Raw genomic sequence first — 20,838 nt, forward strand, 5'->3', positions numbered from 1 at the left:
ATGTGTCCATCTTAAATGATGCTCAACTCAAGAACACTATGAATTCTACTTTTAAAGATAGTATTGGCTATCCTGGACAACATTAATCAAGAAAAAGAAAAAAAAAAGGAAGAAGAAAAGATAGCTAAGAATTAAAGGGAAAAGAGATTCACATGGCTTTATTTGCAGATAAAATATCTAGTAAAACCAATGATATGGATAGTGAACTTACTGAAACAAGTTTATCAAACAGAAGTTCAACTCTAAAAGCAGAATTTCTCTATCCTAATAATGGGCTTCCCTTGTGGCTCAGATGGGAAAGAATTCGCCAGCAACGCCTGCAATCCTAATAATGGGCTTCCCAGGTGGCACTAGTGGTAAAGAAGCCACTTGCCAGTGCTGGAGACAAAAGAGTCGTGGGTTTGATCCCTGGGTCAGGAAGACCCCCCAGGAGAAGGAAATGGCAACCCACTCTAGTGTTCTTGCCTGGAGAATCCCGTGGACAGAGGAGCCTGGCAGGCTTCAGTCCATAGGGTTACAAAGAGTCAATCACGACTGAAGCAACTTAGCATGTATGCACTATCCTAATAATAACCAACTGGAAAATATAATTTAAAAACCAATATCAAAAAATACTTTAGGGAATCTCGAAGTAAACTTAAGCAAGACTATATAAGATCTCTGTGGAGGAAAAAATAATAAACTCTAACAAAGGACAAATAAAATGACCTGAATAACAGAGAGACTTAATATTATGAAATCAATTCTTCAAAAATTAACTATAAATTCAATGTTATTATATATTGAAATTTCAGTAGGATTTTAAAAGTATACTTGATATTCTAAAATGTTTATAAGGAAATAAATGTCTACCATATAGTTAACTTAATCTTGAAAAGAAAAAGTAAAAAAAACGAGCCTCCTCTGTCAGCCATGAATAAGTATTTATATTGCCAAAATAATAAAAACAAGTGTGCCAACTGAAACAGAACAGAAATCCCAGCGGCATCCCCGTATACAGGTGGAATCTTATACAGTACATGTGATATGGGATTCACAGGGAATAATAAGTTTTTAGCTCATGAGAACCAATTATAGAGAGAAAAAACTGCATCAGAGGTGGAACTCTAATTGAATTAAATATTTATATGTCCAGAAAAAATTATAAAAGTAATGGAAAAAATGGAGAAGTACATCTTTGTGACTTAAGAGAAAAGAAATGATTTCTGAGACCAAATTTCTGAAGAGGAACCATAAGGAAAAAATTAATTTGATTAATCAGCTGAAAATTTATAATCAAAACAGAACACTATAATAAAGTTCATAGATGACAAATTGAGCTATTTGCAAGAATGAGTTCCCACTTTTCACTTGATGCAGCTGGAAAAGGTCAAATGTTGGCCTAATTGTTGCAGCATGGAAATGGATATATGCATTCTGAAGGGCAAACTGGTATTATTTAATTCTATCAAATGAACCCCTATCTTATGACCCAGCAATTCCAGCTTTGGGTATGTATTCTTCAGAAAATGATAAGCAGGTTCATAAAGAGTCAAACAGAAGGATTTGTACATTTGAAGTATTGTTTGCTTCAGCCAAGAGTTGAAGCAATCAGGATGTCTATCACTGGAGCTGTGGATAGGTAAAATACAATGCAATACACATTAGCAATACCATAAATCAGTGAAAAGTAACACAGAAGATGTATACACAGCAATGTGTATGGTTTCTTCCTCAAAGTATGCAGTGCTGCATTTAAAAAAAAAAAGGTTAGAAAAAAATTATCTAATATAATACAATTTATATACTAAAAATACTGACATGTATAACAAAATAAAGAAGCTTATTTTACAAAAATATGCACAAAAAGATACACATTAAGTCATTATAATGATGGCCTTTGAGGGGCTTCTGGGCTCAGACGGTAAAGAATCTGCCTGCAATGAGGGAAACCCAGGTTTTATCCCTGGGTCAGGAAGATCCCCTGAAGGGCATGGCAACCCACTCCAGTATTCTTTGCTGGAGAATTCCAAGGACAGAGGATCTGGGTGGGCTACAGTCCATGGGGTCACAAAGAGTGGGTCACGACTGAGTGACTCACACTTGAGGGAAGGAGAATTAAGTGGGAACTGGGAGTAAAACGTGAAAAATAGAACAGATAAAACAAGAAGATTGCACACACAGATGCTGCAAGTTCTACAAGGACAGGGATTCTGATCTCTGCTCAACAAACATTTTCCAAATACATGAACGTGACATGAGTTGAGGAATATGATTCTTGTATCTCTCTATATCCAAGTTCCATAGGAACTTGGTTGAATCATAGGAAAGTAATTTTTTGTAGGTTGAAAATATCAAAATATATTTTATTCTGGACCTCTTTCAGATCTGATTCAAATTACAGTTGTCAAAAGCAATACAATGCAAAGGAAACTAAAACAACAACAAAAAAATGTGCCTAGAAAGGATAAAAGAGTGACAAATCATTGTGATGTGGAACCAAAATACATCGAATTAACATGGTCCAGGACAGCATAGAGTATCTGTATCAGTTCCTCACAACAGTCATGAAAACTGAACAACAATTCTTCAACATGTACAAAAAGACTGTCATGGGCTGGTTTACACTTTTAAACAGTTTTAAAAACTGGATAACTAAAGAAATGATGCAGATATAAGTTCACAATTAGACCCAAAGGATTTGTTCAAAAATTAGAACATTATAGCTACAATGTCGAATACTTCTGTAAGGGATTACAGAGCTATGAGTCTGTGTTTTTGATGAGATGGATAAGTACATTAGACTAGATACAACATGCAGAATGTTTTCTTGAACTTATCCAAAACTCCAAAGAAAACATCATGAAACAGATTACCATATGCCCAGATTATTCACCCTGAACACTTCAACATAAAGGCAGAAATAAAGAATGCTATTAATACTTCAGAACTACTGATATAAGACATCAAATTTCTAAATCAGTGTATTAAAAAAGTGAACACTTCCTCTTTTTTCGCTCTCTCTTCTACACTTAACTAGATTCATGTTTTTTTTTTTTTAATTGATATTGAATGTGACACGTCAGAGCTATTACCGGAAGGAGTTGAATCATAGGAAAGTAATTTTTTGTAGGTCACAATTGTCAGCAATTTCATACAATTCAATTTAACAGAAAAGGGCAATTGGAGAATAATTAATTAAAGGTTCTTAGGGAATATAAATAGCCACTGTGAAGACTTGTAGGAGAAAACACAAAAGACAAACCAGATTAGATTCCAGTTTTTCATGATTAATTAAAAATCATATATACTGATATACTGATTATTGTCCTTAAATTTAACTACCCTTAAGACCTAAGTCATCAACACCATTTCCTTACAATATCAGTTATCTGTTTTACTAAGCGATGTAACCCTTGCATCTTTCATCACGCTTATCTGTTTTTTCACAATATTTAAACGTGCCTTTTAGAAATCTTTCACTGTTGGAAGATTTTCCAAAACTTAAAGTGTAGTTTATGTAAGATAACTTCTGAAAAGTATCAATTATAGCCACTTTTAAATCTCTTGAAATTATAAGAGGCACTTGTGCCTTCTCTTTTTATTAAACCGTTTTATTCTGATTAGAATACAAAAATCTGTACATATTTAATGTATACAAGATGAAGAGTTTAGAGATACGTATACACCCATGAAACCATCACCGCAATCAAGTTATAAACATATCTATCCCCTCCAAAAGTTTCCCTCCATCCTACCTATTTGTTTAGTGATAAGAACACTTAAAATCTATCCTCTTAGCAGATCTCAGTATTATTAACTATAGGTACTATACTGTAAGTATATAGATCTCTAGGACTTATTTAGCATAACTGAAATTTTACACCCTTAGACTAACACCTCTCCAGCCCCTGGTAACCACCATTCTATTCTTTGCTCCTGTGAGTTTGACTAGTTTAGATTCCTTCTATAAGTGGGATTGTGTGGTATTTGTTCTTTGAAGGCATTTTGTTTGATTTTATAGAAGTAATTGTTCAGAAAACAGAAAAGAGGAAGTGGGAGGAAACTGAAAGTAAGCACGTATGTATTTCCTCTTACCTGTGATTTGGACAATTAATTTTGTAAAATCAGAAACTCCTTAAAATTTATCAAATATACTCTTATTAGGCTTAATTTTTGACTGAGCTAAGCTGAATTACCTCTTAAAACTAAACTTTTTGGAGGTTATTATTAAATTCTTCCCTGAAAACTTTCTCATCATGCTTTATATCAGGGCTCACTATGTCAGGCATCCTTGAGAGAGGTGTTTTTTACTCAACAAATATTCCATATTGAATGGCAAAATGAAATAGGCACTATGCTTCCTAAAAATAAAGCAAAAGGCATAAGGGCAAAACTATATTTTCCTTTGTTGCATTGACTACATTTTTCTTAAGTAGAAAGTCAACTCAAGAAAAACAGACCATAGCTGAAAACTAGCTTTATAATGGGTCAAGGAACTGACTAAAATGATAAATTGAGGTGAAAAAAAAAAAAAGATGTAGCTTTTGTGATCTCGAGTGAAGCTGTTTCTAGGTGATTTTTGAACTACATTTATTAAATGAAAATCTCTGCTTGCAGCAATAAAATGATACAATCTTTGTTCCATGGGAGTTGATAATCATAAAGGTCAAAAAAAGGCAACCCAACTCACTTTATTTATCTTCAGTATACTTTGTGGGAAATAACTGCTTCGATGGAAATTTTACCTTGACAGTGAAGCGTTTTTTCTTTGGTGGATTCCAAACCATGCCAGTTGAATGAATGAATGCACGCAGAGGAGTTAAGGATGTCACCAGTACATATGCTTTAAGAATTACAGATAAGTCTTTGGCTCTCAAGAGTGTTTCTTGTGGTGCAAGGGCTGTAGTTTGATTCCTAAAAAATACAAAACAAAATTAAAGCTCCATAATTTGGAGTGAGTATGTAATTTGTAAATTACCTCAGCACTTTGTACACCCTATCTTTCACTCCTTGAGCCCCAGCCTTCAGTATATGGGCTTCCCTAAACAAAGGCTAAAATAATACCAAAAATAAGGTTTAAAGATCTAAAAAAATGTTAACATTAGTCACATCTGGTACCATCCCAACAAAAGAGGTACATATAAAAGTTTAGGAAACCCCTGAAATCTTCTTGTTCTGCCCTTATCTACCTTAGCTCTATCTTTTCCTCTACAAGATATTGTTTCTCAGTAGTGGACAGATAATGAAAAGTATGCCAAAATACTTTCCCCACTAATTTGATTCTACTTCCGGTGGCTCAGACGGTAATGTGTCTGCCTACAATGTGGGAGACCCAGGTTCGATCCCTGGGTTGGGAAGATCCTCTGGAGACGGAAATGGCACCCCACTCTAGTACTCTTGCCTGGAAAATCCCATGGACGGAGGAGTCAAGTAGGCTACAGTCTATGGGGTCGCAAAGAGTCGGACACGACTGAGCGACTAAACTTTCACTTTTCACTTTCATAATGCACAGGTGGCGCTAGTGGTAAAGAACCTGCCTGCTAATGCAGGAGACATAAGAGACGAGGGTTCGATCCCTGGGTTGGGAAGATCCCCTGGAGAAGTGAATGGCAACCCACTCCAGTATTCTTGCCTGGAGAATCCCCATGGGCAGAGGAGCCTGGCAGGCTACAGTCCATGAGGTTGCAAAGAGTTGGGCATGACTGAAGCGTCTGAGCATTCATGCCAGCAATAATCTACACCACATGATCATTAAGGGTTAATTTAAGGGATGAAGTTTCAGGAAACACTTCAGTCTAAAAAAGGAAAAAAAAAAAAAAAACACCACTGGTTGAATATTTTGTGATGAAGCAAATAGACTTTCATCATGTGTGTATGTGTGTTTTTAGTCTCTCAGTCTGTCCTACTCTTTGCAATTTGACTCTATGGACTATAGCCTGCCAGGCTCTTCTGTCCATGCAATTCTCCAGGCAAGAATACTGCAGTGAGTTGCTGTTGCCTTCTCTAGGGGATCTATCTGACCAGGGGATCGAACTTGCGACTCCCGCATTACAGGCAGATTCTTTACCGTCTGAGTCACCATGGAAGCCCACGTCCATCATAAATGGTACCAAAATGTATGTATGTGTGTGTGTGTGTGAATCGATCAGTCATGTCTGACTCTTTGCGACCCCATGGACTGTAGCCCACCAGGCTCCTCTGTCCATGGAATTCTCCAGGCAAGAATACTGGAGTGGATTGCCATTTCCTTCTCCAACCAAAATGTATAGCTATTTTCTCTTCTGCAGCCTATTTCTGTATTTCAATTATCTAAGTTCGGTCAATGAAAAGAGAGTGTTATTTCATCTTTTGAAGTCTACATAAGCAGAAATACATATGATTCTTCAAATACTAGCTAAAAATTATAAAATGACATGAGGCAAACTGTTTATGCCTTGGATAAGATTATTAAAATCTCTTAGTTTTTCACTGTAATTTATCTACATGACAAAATCATTTCCCTGGAAGCAACTTAAGTAAATTGGTACCCTACAGTTGTTTTCTTAGAGCCCTAAAACAATAACTAGAAAAAAATCATTCAGCCATACTCAAAGACTAAGGCATGTTATTTGAATATAAAATGGAAGTTAAAATTTTATAGTTTCACACTGTCAAGATTTTAAATTCAATTTCCATTAATGTAACTTTCTAGATAAGAGTCCTGTTTACCCGAATGTTTATTTTATGGCAAGAGAGGTTTGAATTAGTCTAGAAGAAAACAGACGGTGGCATTCTTTATTAAGAAGAGATAGTTGAAAATTTATGTAACAGAACCTAAAATTTCAAACATGTAAAACCCCTAGATGTGTCTAGTGCTTTTTTTCTTATTGACTATCTTCTAAAATGCATGCCTGGTGTAACAATTCAAGATGATTAGCTTACAGCTGTTCACGTCTCCAGTCCCCTGGTTTCCACATCTGCGACTTCAGTGTTTTTAAAAGGTGACTTGAAGTCCTCAGCTTTAATTGTATGCTCTGATTCAGACACACAGAAGGGCTCACCAGAAGTCGCAATTCTGGAAAGATTCAAAAGAGCAAAAGACAGTCATTTTATTGTTTCCTTTTGGAGTGACTTCCAAAATAGAGTCTTGCTGTGTTAACCTCCTGGGTCCAAGGGAAACAGGCAGCAAAATTTCTCTCCCTTCTGAATCAAGGTTAGATCCATCAAGCATGAAGGCATGTTTAGACAGGCCTTTGCTTAGTGGTATGTTCTCTTACCATATACTAGTAAAACAATTGTAATAACATTTAAATTTTCTTGCTCAGGAGGGGAAATAGATATAATGTCTCCCTCTCCATCCCCAGGAGGGTCTATCTTCTGTACGGCTAAGAGATGCACTCTTGAATCAGGGAATGGTGGTGTAGGAACTGACTTCTGTTTGTGATGAGAATACTACATAGACAACTTGAGTTGACTTCCTGACAATGCAGTCCTTCAAAAACAGAGTTTGTCATGCTTCTTGACCTTGATAACCTCAAGAAGTGTTTCATTATTTTGTAGAATATTATTTGTGCTTAGTTGCTCGGTTGTGTCCGACTCTTTGAGACCTCATGAACTATATAACCCACCAGGCTCCTCTCCTCTGTCCATGGGATTTTCCAGACAAGAATACTGGAGTGGGTTGCCATTTCCTTCTCCAAGAATATTATTTAGTGAGTTTTTTAAGTGTATAAAAGTAAAAACCAACAATGATGACTTATTTATGAACACATATTGATAGAAGGTAATTCTGTATATCCATATCAGCATATACAGAATTACCTTATACTTCTTAATGGTTTGGGTGTTCCATTTAATGAATATATTTAATTTAACCATTCCCTTATTGCTCTGTATTTAGATTATTTTTGTAATGTTTTTTTCTTCTATTTCAAAAATACCATAATGAACACTCTTAACATCTAATCTGGTGTACTTTTACAAGTTTATCTAGGGATGAATTCAAATCTATATGTGTAATTGTTGGGTCAATGGGTAAATGCATTGTAAATTTGATCAACATTACTCAATTGCCTTCTAAAAAGGTTGCCCCAATTTCACTCTCTCCAACAGTATATTAAAAGTTGCTGTTTCCTTACTGCCAGGTCACAGAGCTTTATTTTTAAATTATACAATTTATCTAGCTCCCCAAATAGAATAAAGCCTTTAAATCATTTCGCCCCTCGTGCATGTTTCATCAATACTAACACAGTCTAACTTAAAATACTTCATGCTCTTAAGTAAAAGTCAGCAGAAGTCAAGCTGTTCAATGTATTCTCATATCTCATTATTTAGCACAGTGTGATCTTTCTCAAAAAATGATAGCCTGTTTGTAAGAGTTACTTATTAATGAAGTTCTAATATATCATAATAAAGGAAATATTCAAATTGCTTGTTTCTGGAGGTGACAAATGAAGAGCCATTAAGGTAATTTCTTTCCCTGAGCATCACAACTACAAGAGAGTTTAAGCATTAATACAGTCCTTTACCTTTGCAGTAAGAAAATAGGTGTTCTTACCCCCGCCCCCCCACTCCCCGCAACTAAATAGACCTGGGTGGTTCAGTGGTAGAATTCTCACCTGCTATGCAGGAGGCCAGGGTTCAATTCCTGGCCCATGCAGCTACAGGGTCCCCTTGGGCTTCCCAGGTGGCTCAGATGGTAAAGAATCTGCCTGCAAAGTAGGAGGCCTGGGTTTGATCCCTAGGTCAGGAAGTTGTCCCCCAGAGAAGGAAATGGCAACCCACTCCAGTATTCTTGCCTGGCGAATTCCATGGGCAGAGAAGCCTGGCGGGCTACAGTCCAGGTTGCAAAGAGCTGGACACGACTAAGTGACTAACACCTTCACTTTCCCTTTTACCTTTGCTACCAGGAAGCACAGCACAAGTTTGAAGTCCAAGCAGAGGTGACTTTGAAAAACCTAAACATATTAAGTGTTTCACCAAGGTAGGAGCTCAATGGTTTGAAGAAGTAGTCAGCAAATATGTCAAAAGAATACATGATTTCATGTCATCTTAGTTCAAGTGGAGAAGCCTAAACATGTAGTTGAAGAAATCCAATGTAGGAACTGCCAAGAATATGTCAAATTTCCAAATCAGTCCCTGAAACTGTGATTGAGTAATCAAATTGAATATTGACTAAAGTAAACTTTACCTTTTGTGATATATATATATGTATATATGTGTGTGTATATATATATATATATATATATATATATATATATATAAGACATTCCATTATATCATTCCAGGTTTGGAGGTTACTTTGAACAATTCTAAAACAAAAATCAAACAAAAATCCCCACAACTCTAATTAGACCTCCCCCGACACATAAAATTATTTCATTTCCCTTGATTACAGCTAAAAATTAAAAATAAGTTCCATCAATATATTTTAAAACTGCAACTACATTTTATCAAGCTTTAATAAATATGTGTGGAAGCTTTAAGTATCCTAAGTTTTTGTTTAACAGAGTCAAAAATTTGTTGGTAGTCACTATAACCTATAATGTTATGGCATGTGTGCTAAGTGGCTTCATGTCTGACTCTTTATGACCCCCATGGACCGTAAACGTAGCCCACCAGGTTCCTCTGTCCATGGAATTTTCCAGGCAAGAATACCGGAGTGGGTAGCCATTTCCTTCTCCAGGGTATCTTCTTGACCCAGGGATCAAACCTGGGCTTCCCACACTGCAGGCAAATTCTTTACCATCTGAGCCACCAGAGAAACTCAAAACCTTATTGGGCATATCTGTCAAGGTCTTCTCAACAGACCAGTTCAATCACTTATTTAAATATTCCCTTCCCCTTATCCCTTGACCCTCAAACATGCAGAGGAGCCTAGAAGTCTCCTACCAACAATGTCAAAACCAGCTTCTGGGTTTGGAAGGAATTTGGGAGATGAGGTGCTATTTAGTCTTCTAAATGGCCTTGTAGTTCATTAATGTGCTTATTTTCAGAAAGTAATTAAATACTGAGGGCTCAGTGTCCAATTTTCAGGTTTTGCTACCTCACACTTTGAGTTCTCAATGGGTAGCAGATACAGATGTGAAGTATCATACATGCTCTTATCTATTGACTATTCTTGGCTTATCGGAAAGAGTCCTGAAGCCATAACTTGACTGCTCACTTAAGACTGCTCTTTCATACATTCTAATATCTGGCTGTCTGGGTCCTAAGTACCTGCTGACTTTTGTGTTGCTTTCTGTAAAGGAAGATTAAACTTGGGGTTTCATTTTACTTCTTACCAACCAATGATTAATGGGCTTGTGACACTGTCAAGGAGTCTTCTAGAATACAGGATGTCATTCTCCAGGAATCTTTTGAACTTCCCACATCACAGACCATAAGACTGATACAAGTATGCAATAAATATCTGTTGTAGCAATGAACTAGTTTGGGGAGGGGATGGTATTAAGCTAATGTGCAGTTGGAGAACAATGAGCATTTTAATGTATTCAAAAGATTTTATTTGGTTATTTATTCTTTCACTTCTATGTGGCATGTAATTACATACATCATAGGCAAAGACTAAACACTGGAAACACTTGTACTAGCAAAGATTAGCTGCCAAATTTACACTGTGTTTGATTTAATGTTTTACCCCGTGGCTAATAATGAATAGGAAAGTGATAGTGAAAGTGTAATTATATTTCACAAGTGTTTAAATATTGTCTTGCATTTCATATTAGGAAGCTAAATTTAGCCAGTAATTTCTTACTTTAAAACTTCTAGCGAAGATAAAAGCCCTTAATTAACAATTAACAATTGGTTTTGAGATTAGAAGTGTAGATAAGTATTTATGAATGTATTCACTGTTCTTCCTGCAGGAGGGCGTTTACAAGGCTTACTCCTTAGCTTGCAAGATAGCCTCAGAACTTTCATGTACAGCAAATTTAAACAGAACAATTGATATATGTACAAGCTAAAGTCATAACCAGGAAATGACTCTATCAGTCAGGGCACGGGGAGAAAACAGATGGATGACAGTCAAAGGAATAAGCCAAGACACTACCAGAGACTAACTAACCAAAATAGATAATCAACAAGGACCTACTGCAGAGCACAGGGAATTCCATTAATACTCACTACTCTATAACAGGGCTTCCCAGGTGGCACTAGTGGAAAAAAAAAAAAAGCTTGCCAATGCAGGAGACAAAAGAAACTCGAGTTTGATCCCTGGGTTGGGAAGATCCTCTAGAGAAGGGTATGGCAGCCCACGCCAGTATTCCTGCCAGGAGAATCCCATGGACAGAGTAACCCAGTAGGCTATAGTCCATAGGGTTGCAAAGAGTCAGACATGACTGAATCAACTTAGCATGCACACACTCTGTAATAACCTGTATGGGAAAAGGATCTGAAAAAGAACTAGATGAATGAATGTGTGTAACTAAATCACTTTGCTTTTCACCCAAAACTAACACAACACTGTGAATCAACTATGTGTGCGTGTGTGCTCAGTCGCTTTAGTCATGTCCTACTCTTGGCGACCCCATGGATTGGAGCCCACCAGGCTTCTCTGTCTGTGGAATTCTCCAGGCAAAAATACTGGAGTGGGTTGCCATGCTCTCCTCCAGGGGATCTTGCCAACCTAGGAATCAAACCCTTTGACATCTCCTGCATTGGCATGTGGGTTCTTTATCACCAGCACCACTTGGGGAGCCTGAATCAAGTATGCTCCAATATAAAATTAAAAAGAGAGACTATCAAAGAAAGAGTTGATAACAAAAGCAAGAGTAGAGTTGCAAGAAAAAACGCCAGGCAGTGAAGCTCCCAGGGCTGAACAACAGAAGCTCTTACCACCCCTAGCCCAGGAGGGAGCCGATTACAGACCCAGGAAAAAGGCACAGCTGCGGGAGAGGACACAGAGAAGCAAGAGTGAGGGCCACAGGGAGAAGTACCCAGGCACTTCCAAGTCAGGGTCCTGCAGGGAAGCAGCCAGGGAATAAATGCTCTCCCCATGAGCTCTGGTCTCCACTGGCAGGGATGGTTCTTCTCTCACCATCCCAACATGGTGTTTGTTAGAGTGGTGTGATTTGCTACAATCTCAGCAGGACACTGCACCACTGGGGCAGCTCCAGTGGGGGGCAGAGACAGACACCTCAAGGTTAACTGTCTAAGGCCAAGAGGCCTCGTAGGAGCAGAGCCTCCGAACCCATGCTGAGCACAGGAAGCCATGAAGAGAAGGTCACCGGCAGACAGCCAAGGGACCGGCTGCACCTTGTAAGGAAGGGGCCATTCCATAAGGAAGGCTTTCGGGAAGGGTTTTGTTTGCTTTTTCCACACAAACTGAACCCGGGCCTGAGAAGACATGGGTGAAACCCATAAAGACACCTGTTCTAAATTGTCCAGCTCATTGTAATTAAGTTGCTAACCAATATATTTTTTTTAACTTTTCAAATGATATTCCAAATAACATTTATTTTAAAAATTCTAATTCCTGTCTATAAATGGGCTCTTATTCATCGGGTATATGACCATAAGATAATTCCTTAAGTTTTCTAAGTTCTGTGTCTTTATGTGAAAAATGAGAATAATAAAAGTAATGTTAAAAAGAAGAACCTACCTCATATGGATGCTGAAAGGATTAAATACTGAATTTCCTTTAAAGTCCTTTGCAGAGCACTGGGCATATGTTAAATGTTCAAAAAAACATGCTAAACAGCTACTGGTTGTAGTAGTTTAGTATAATCTTTTTCTATAGCATAGAAAACCTGTTTGTCACTTTGGAAGCTTCGAAGTATAATTAAAATGCTATTCTTTTTGAATTCATCCAACACTAAGGGGTTCTCACCACTGTTGGCTATCTGAAAAAGGCTAATCTATTAAATTTTCTTTTATGTGATTCTTAAACATCTGACATTTCACATTAGTTAAGAACAAAGCAGAAGTATGCGTAATAAGCACAAATATGTAGTCTAAAATTAAACATAGCAGCCTTACTGAAGAAGGCCTATAAAGACACGTGCAACTTTCAGTGACTTTCCTCAAGTTTAGCATTGCGGTTGCCCAGTAAAGCTGTTAAAGGAGTTCTTTATTAAGGATAGATTTCCATAGATGGGGTAAACCGAGGGCTAACCCAGTTACTACAATATTTATGTCTGTTCTGTATTTTGTTCAGGAAAAGACTTTTGCAAACAACCAGTACAAGGAGTTCTTAGTCAACAGAAACAGATCTTAGTTAACAGATTTATTACACATAAATAAAACTCCCTAAACAATTCGTGACACATGGATGAAACTCCCTGGACTATTTCAGACCTACACTTGAACTTAAATGCTATAATCTGAGGATTTATATTACTTCAAACACATCAATTCCTTAACACAATTTTACTTTTATTTTAAGCAAGTGGCATTAGCTAAAGAGTACCTTTGAGAAAATGGATATACCAAACACATAAAGGCATGATTAATACATAATTCTAGGCTGAAGTCAGGCAACTCAAAATTCCTGTTTTGAGACCTGACATTATTATATTATTACCTATGTGGCTTTGATACCAATAGTTGACACTCTATATTTTCAGTATATCTTTCCTCTGTTTGTTACTACATAAGGGTGTCAAACCACAAATACAAATGGCATAGTAATTCAATACAGTACTTTTTTGGGGTAAAGAATAACTTTCACTTTATTTTATAGGAAATGAGATGCAGTCCACATCCTGATGTTAAGTGGAGACACAATCTGAGCCATAAAAATGACCAGATCAATTTCAGAGTAATGTACTTTAAAGGAATAGTCATTGCATAAAGTTTCCACCAACTAACCAATCAATCAATCAACTGCTTACTGAGAATTCAGTAAAGTAAATGCAAGCCATAAATGCCCTCCTTTCTGTTCTTTTTCAGTGGAAGTGTCAAAGTCATGCAATTCTACAAAAATAATTTTCCCTATGGACTGCTCTGTGTGTTGACCAGGACAACATAAAAACCTTGAATTCTGCTCATTTTCCTTGGTAATAAAAGCTATGCCGAGACTACAATTTCAATTTTCTTGCATGTGACTTCACTGCAATGACCAAACAGCATGAAAGACTGTTTTCTTACCTTATGGCAACTTAATTTGCTTTGATGCTTTTCTACATAAATTTTCCAGGGGAAAAGAAAAGGGAAGAAAATACTTTACTACTTCAAAAAAAAAAAAAAACTTTACTACTTCAGTAAGACCAAAGATGAATAATTTGGCATAAATCAGTGAGCATCATTAATAACAATTTGAAACACAACCTCCAACAAATATTAGTACCTAGAGTGCAACAAATATGATAATAGAGTAGCTGTCTAAGCCCGCTCACTGTGAAAATAAGTTAATCACTTTATTAATATTAAACTTTTTCTCAGGAACATTTTCTGGAGTAAATGATGAAACTTTATTGATATCATCTACATCAGAATAAGTAATGACTTATTAGAGGTTTGTAACAGTGATTCAAAATTCTTTTTAAGTATATTGAAGTCAATCTCAATTTAAATGTAATACACAAACACAGTGAGTCATTGCGCCTATTTTAAATGAAACAATGCATTAACATAGCTCTTCTTTAATGGCAACTTCACAGATCAACTCCATCTTCAATTTTCACCCCATATTTTTGGTATAATAAAGTATACATGATATTTCTATCAATTTCCTCTCTACTCCTTTAGTATTTACAGATAAACTTATTGTATGTGAACCAGTACATATTTAAAATATCAATATTTTCATAATATCTGACTCCAAGAGTGAGACAAATACAGAACATGAAGAAACTAGAGGCAATTGCCGAAATGAAATCTAATGAGGGCCAGAGGTCCCAACGCCAGAAATAGGTCGAGAACATGGCAATACATCAGAAAAGATTTCTGGTTATGACACTGAAAAAATATATCCCAAAGGAACCATTTTGTTCCCAGTTTCTTTCCCTCCAATTAATCAGCAATATGATTGGAGTCTGTGGCTGTCAGTTTTAGCTGGGTGACACAGGAGTCCACTCTTCATAGATGAGGACACAAACAGACAAGGGTCAGAAGCCAGGCAGAACCTGATCAGAGTTTCTGAAACAGTGTCTCAGTTCCACCCTGAGCTGGTTAAGCCCATCAGCCAGATACGTTTGGCCTATTTTGCATCTTTGGGGCCTCCCTGGTGGCTCCGTGGTAAGGAATCCGCCTGCAATGTAGGAGTCGTGGGTTCAGTCACTGGGTCGGGAAGATTCCCTGGAGGAGGAAATGGCAACCCACTACAGTATTCTTACCTGGAGAATTCCGCGGACAGAGGAGCCTGGCAGGCTACAGGAGCTTTTGCGCAAAGGAACCTTTGCGACCTTGCAAAGAGTCAGACACAACAGAGTGACTGAACTAACCAAAGCGGGGAAGAGTCTTCATATCTGAAATGTTAAGTAACTTTTGGTCTTTAAATATGTTAATTAGGTGATTAATTTTGAATTCTTCCCCCTAAACTCTCTACTCTGGATAGAATTCAGGCCAGGACATTCAACTCAAATAACTATTTTCTAATACAAGAATACTCTTCATGTTTTCTCCATACATCTTTCATCTTTTGTACTGCCAAGATGCTTCTAGTATACATGTGCATGTGTGTATTATATGTATTACCTAATTTATATATGTGACGTTTAATATATAACATAAATACATATTTGTATTACATAAAATATTAGTTCTATATACATCTATTATTTTCCAGAGATTTAATACACTCTAACTTAGACTAGAGTTTTCACATCAGCATTTTATTTCAATTAACACCACTCGTTTGCATGTTCCTATAACAGCAATCCCAGACTGAACTTCTAGGTCTAAACTGCTACGTGTTGTTGCTGTTGTTTAGTTGATAAATCACATCCAACTCTTTGCAATCCCATGGACTGTAGCCTGCCAGGCTCCTCTGTCCATGGGACTTCCCAGGCAAGAATACTGGAGTGGGTTGCCATTTCCTCCTCCAGGGGATCTTCCTGACCCAGGGATCGAACCCATATCTCCTACATTGCAGGCGAGTCTTTACCACTGAGCCACCAGGGAAGCCCAAGCTGCTATTTATACTTTAAATAGGTGGGTAGGGGATACTAAGTCATTTATATTTTGCTATTTCTTATGAAACACAATAAATGTTTTAGGGAAAACAATTCTCTGGCACCCAATAATATCTCAGTCATTTTCAATAAATTTGGATGGGAAGTTATTGCTTTAAAAATTTCTGTGATCTATGGTATCACTCAGGGGTTCAAAGTCATGAAATGACAGTCATACTCTCTGCTAGAGTTTGACTCTGTAGACTCAGTCAATGGAAGCTGAATCAAAAGCTTGGATTGTAAGCAGTGGAAAACATTCAAGCTCATTTTAAGTCTAAAGAATTCAAGCTATCTTTAAGTAAAGGGAAAAAGAATGAGTAACAGTGAAAAAAATATCAAAGTATAGGTTTTATGTTCCTCTTTTCCCCTCTAAGAGAGAATGATACATGCTAATTTGGGAACCAAGTTTGTAATGTTGTTTGAAGTAATGGGAAAAAAATAAATTGATCTTTAATCGATATAAATGAGTCAGAAAGAGAAGAGTGAAAAAAGAGACCAACAAGGAGAGAGGATGTACAGGATGGGTTTTGGTGAGCTGACAGGGTTGCCTAGGGAAAAAAAAAAGAGGGTTATAAAAGCAGAATTTGGCAGAAATTTCACTATGTGTTGAGTATGGCTATTTCCCCTTTGGCTGCCATTTTGTCCCGAGATCTCCTTCCCTCCAAAAAAAGGTACTGAAAAATTTAAATTACACCTTGAGGTTTATTTACAAATAAACTGTGTTATTGTTTGAGGGGGTGTTTTATTTGTTTGCTTACCACAACATAATGCTCAGCATTCTCTCCAGGGGCCATTTTTCCCGGGCCCCCTACCATGCCCAGGGCCAAGGTCAGGTCCCTTCGGCCCAGTTGGCTGCTGGGGCGGACCACTGAGAGAAAGGCAGGCGAGCAAAATCTGATTTAGAGAAAAAGTACTTGAGGTCTCTATTAGGAGAAAAGTTGAACTTAAGAGTGTTCATTCAATTTCATAGATCTAGAGTGAAAACTGACAGAAGTTCACAGCCGCTATCACCCACCAAATGATTAGCAGTTCAGGTTTTCAGCTCGCTGCCTCACACTCACTCACCCAGCTTCCAGCTTGCCACTATGGGCTGATTTCTCAGAATGCTGCGTTAATTCAGCATTTTCTTCAAGAAATCTGGCTTTTATTTACCAAATTGCTTAAACCATTCACAGTATCCACTGGTCTCAGGAGCTTCAGGTGACATTAAGGCACATATTTCTGACTAGAAATTTTCAAAATTCACGTGAGACACTAGGATTTGGGGGTGTTTTTTCAGTTTTGCTTCCCTCGTGAGCTATATTCCATATAATTAAGGACTTTTCACCCACTAAATGGCTTAAAATGTTGTTCCAGTAGCTTACAAACACAAAAATATTCTACTAAAATCTGTCTTAAAGGTAAAATTTCTCTTAATTAAAAGAGTACACCTGGTACTTTGCTTATTTTGCTCTTGGCATAACACATGTAGATTTACCAATAAATCATGTAACTGGAAAATTTTAAATATCACTGTGGGTGGTATCTTTGCTTTTTATAGCCTTCTATGAATATAGTTTAAAGTTCTCTCCCTTCAATGACACAAGCTTTTCTAAAACTGGCTGTTGAATGACCTACAGAGGACTAAGAGAAGGAATCTAGAAAAAGAAACATTACAAAATACTGAGCTGAAAAGATAAATTAGTCATAATCAGTTTACTTAACTACATAATCTTTCTCTTTTTCTTCTTAATTCTGTATTTAGAAACAAAGTAAATACTCCTGCAGTATTGGAACACAAGAATATAAATATAAATATTATAGCTATATATTTGAAGGATAATTGCAGCCATATTTCCATATTCTATTCAAGAGAAATATTTCAGGTACAGTCATAACACTGTTAGAACTCAATGATGTTAAACATAACCATCCAAACCCCCAAAAACAGGAAAAGAAAACACACCCACTTTTCGTTGTTGTTCTCTGAAACCATATAGTCAACGAGGGATGACAAGAATGCAATCTGGTTATTATTTACGAGCGTATTGGAGTTTTAGTGTGACACCAATCTGAATTCAACTAGGAATTCACCATGTCTGGCCCTGATTGGAAGAACCATGGGTGAGGCTTAATAGTAAGAAAACTGTCCTAAAGAAGAAAGAGTGGATGGAAGAGAAGGCCAAGGATAATAGGATGACATGAAAGAGGCGGGGCAGCATTTAGTATGTTGCTCCAATATTCCATAGGGCTTACTTCCACCCCAGGTTTCATGTCAGAAGCTAAAACAACACTGAAAAAAATGTTTTTTCAGTGAGAGTGTAACATTCCATGCAACAGAAAAAAATTATAATGTAAAGAAAGATTTTGACTATTTATTTATTTATTTTTACTACTACTAAGTCAGTTTAGTGTTGACTTATTCTGGCTTCTGAGAACACCAGTGGACTTTCAGCCAGTGGACAAGACAGTGACTGGTACGTGGGACATGGCCCCAGTTGTTTCAGCAGCAGCCAGAGGAGAAGCAGGCAGCACATGAACCTCAGGATCCCTGACACTGAGCATGGGACAGCAGAGACAACGGCAGGTGCAACTGCAGCCTCTTCCACGTGGAACTCTGGTAGTAGGACACCTTTGGTGCGTGTGACCAGTGGTGTACACTGGCAGCAGAGGACCACAGGGCAACAGAAGTACAGTAATCAGTGGATGTGGTATCAAGTGTAAGAGGATTGAGTTCATGAGCACATATGATACACCCTCTGAGACAAAGGGGGCATTTGAGGCCATCACAGTGATTGTGAATGCTACTGAAATTTAATGGATGAGGGTTATAAAGGCTAGCTCTCTGCCTGTCTAGGATAAAGCTGATGTTTATTTGGAATGCATTGGTAAGGTGCAGAGCCTAATGCCTGTTTGAATAATTAGATGTCTATTCTCATGGGCCAGGGCACATACCGCAACACCTGCTGCTATGATGAGTATCACTCTGTGCAAAACAATACATTCTCCCTATCCCATATCACTTTTGAATGTCTTGCTGGACACCGATGTGGACGAAAAGGCTGTTGGTAATTATTTGAACCTAGATCTTGACTCCACTTTATGTATAAGCCCTAGGCATTTTACCCAATTTCAATATACACTGAATTTTTCAGGAATGCAATTTCATAGTCAAGCAAAGGAACACTATACTCTGTTTTGCTTGTGGCTTTCTCAAGAGTTGTTCACCAATAGCAATGTAATGCATGGAATCTTGGTTTCCTTGCGATATTAACTGAACCAATCTGAATTTGCACCTGTCACATTCAGGGAGACTCAAAATAAAAGGGGGAGCACTTGACTATTTCATTACACTTTAAGATATCATTATGCCTAAATATTTACATATTGGACTTCCCTGGTGGCTCAGTGGTAAAGAACCTGCCTGCCAGTGTAGGAGACCCAAGAGATGTAGGTTCAATCCCTGGGTCGGAAAGATCCCCTGGAGGAGGGCATGGCAACCCACTCCAGTATTCCTGCCTGGAGAATCCTATGGACGGAGGAACCTGGCTGGCTGCAGTCCATAGCGTTGCAAAGCGCTATGGTCCATAGCGACACGACTGAAGCCATTGAACCCAGCACCAACATTTACATATTACATTACAAATTGTTATACTACAAAGCACTTTCCATTTGGGCTTCCTAGGTGGCGCTAGTGGTAAAGAATCTGCCTGCATTACAAGAGACAAGAGTTTGATCTCTGGGTTAGGAAGATTTCCTGAGGAAGAAAATGGAAATCCACTCCAATATTCTTGCCTGGGAAATTCCATGGACAGAGGAGCCTGGCGGGCTACAGTCCATGGGGCCACAAAGAGTCAGACATGACTGAGCACATGAGCACTTTCCTTCTATTTGCCCATTACATTAAGGATTGTTGAAATTACGTGTATAGGTTAGTTATAGACACTTCCTTCTAGATCAACAAGAAATCAATAAATAAATTTATCAAAAAAGAATTTGAGGTCAGATAGGAATGAATGAAAAGATTGTTTTAGGATGATCCAAAAGTGACTGGAAGCAGGATTTTGAGAGAAGGGGGCTGAAGATGGTGAGTGTAGGTGGACGCAAAGAAATATTTTTGTGACCATTTTAAGAACCTAGCTTTATTCCCAGGTTAGTGAATCCTAAAAAACATGGGTCTCACCAACTAGATAAGAGGACTTGTTGATAGTACTTATCAACTAATATTTATGGAAATGCTTATTAAATATTTAACATTTGTGGGTTGCTGGCTTGTGTGAGAGGCATTATTCCAAGTACTTTACATGTAGGAACTCTTATCCTTTTACCAATCCCCAGAGGCAAAATCATTATTGTCCTTACAGTGCAGACAGAAAACTGAAGCATAGAGAAGGTAAGAAACTTGCCCAAGGACAGTGGGCTATTAAGAGGCCAAGAAGGGATTCGCACACACGCAGCCAGATTCAGTCTGCTCTTGCCACTCCCCAGGAGCAGATGCACAATCAGGTCAAAGCAATTACTTCCTCTGAAAACCATTTTCGAGAACCATTAATCCACAGAAATCATATATCACCCACAAAACATAATTTGGTTCTACTTACATTTATTAATTTCACATCCCCAGAATGGTGCTTTATAAACCCTTCTGGCAGCACAACCAGTGAATTCTAAAAGCCCTCCCTTGAAGGTCAGAAGAGTAGCCTTAAACAGCCAGGACAATTAATACTTGGTCCTTCCACATAGCCCGAGGTGGTCACTATCATTCCAGAGGCCCAGACCTCAGGTT

General features: G+C 37.7%; 1 protein-coding gene across 1 annotated transcript in view; it reads right to left on the reverse strand.

Annotated features, from left to right (window-relative positions):
* Nucleotides 1-20,838, reverse strand: part of CPED1 (cadherin like and PC-esterase domain containing 1) — a 326,305-nt gene that overhangs the window by 202,834 nt on the left and 102,633 nt on the right. The window contains 2 exon segments of the mRNA XM_070369325.1: nt 4,728-4,896; nt 6,904-7,036. Coding sequence (XP_070225426.1) covers nt 4,728-4,896; nt 6,904-7,036 — 302 coding nt within the window.

The sequence above is a fragment of the Bos mutus genome, chromosome 4, assembly GCF_027580195.1.
Source record: "Bos mutus isolate GX-2022 chromosome 4, NWIPB_WYAK_1.1, whole genome shotgun sequence".
In the NCBI taxonomy this organism is placed as follows: Eukaryota; Metazoa; Chordata; class Mammalia; order Artiodactyla; family Bovidae; genus Bos; species Bos mutus.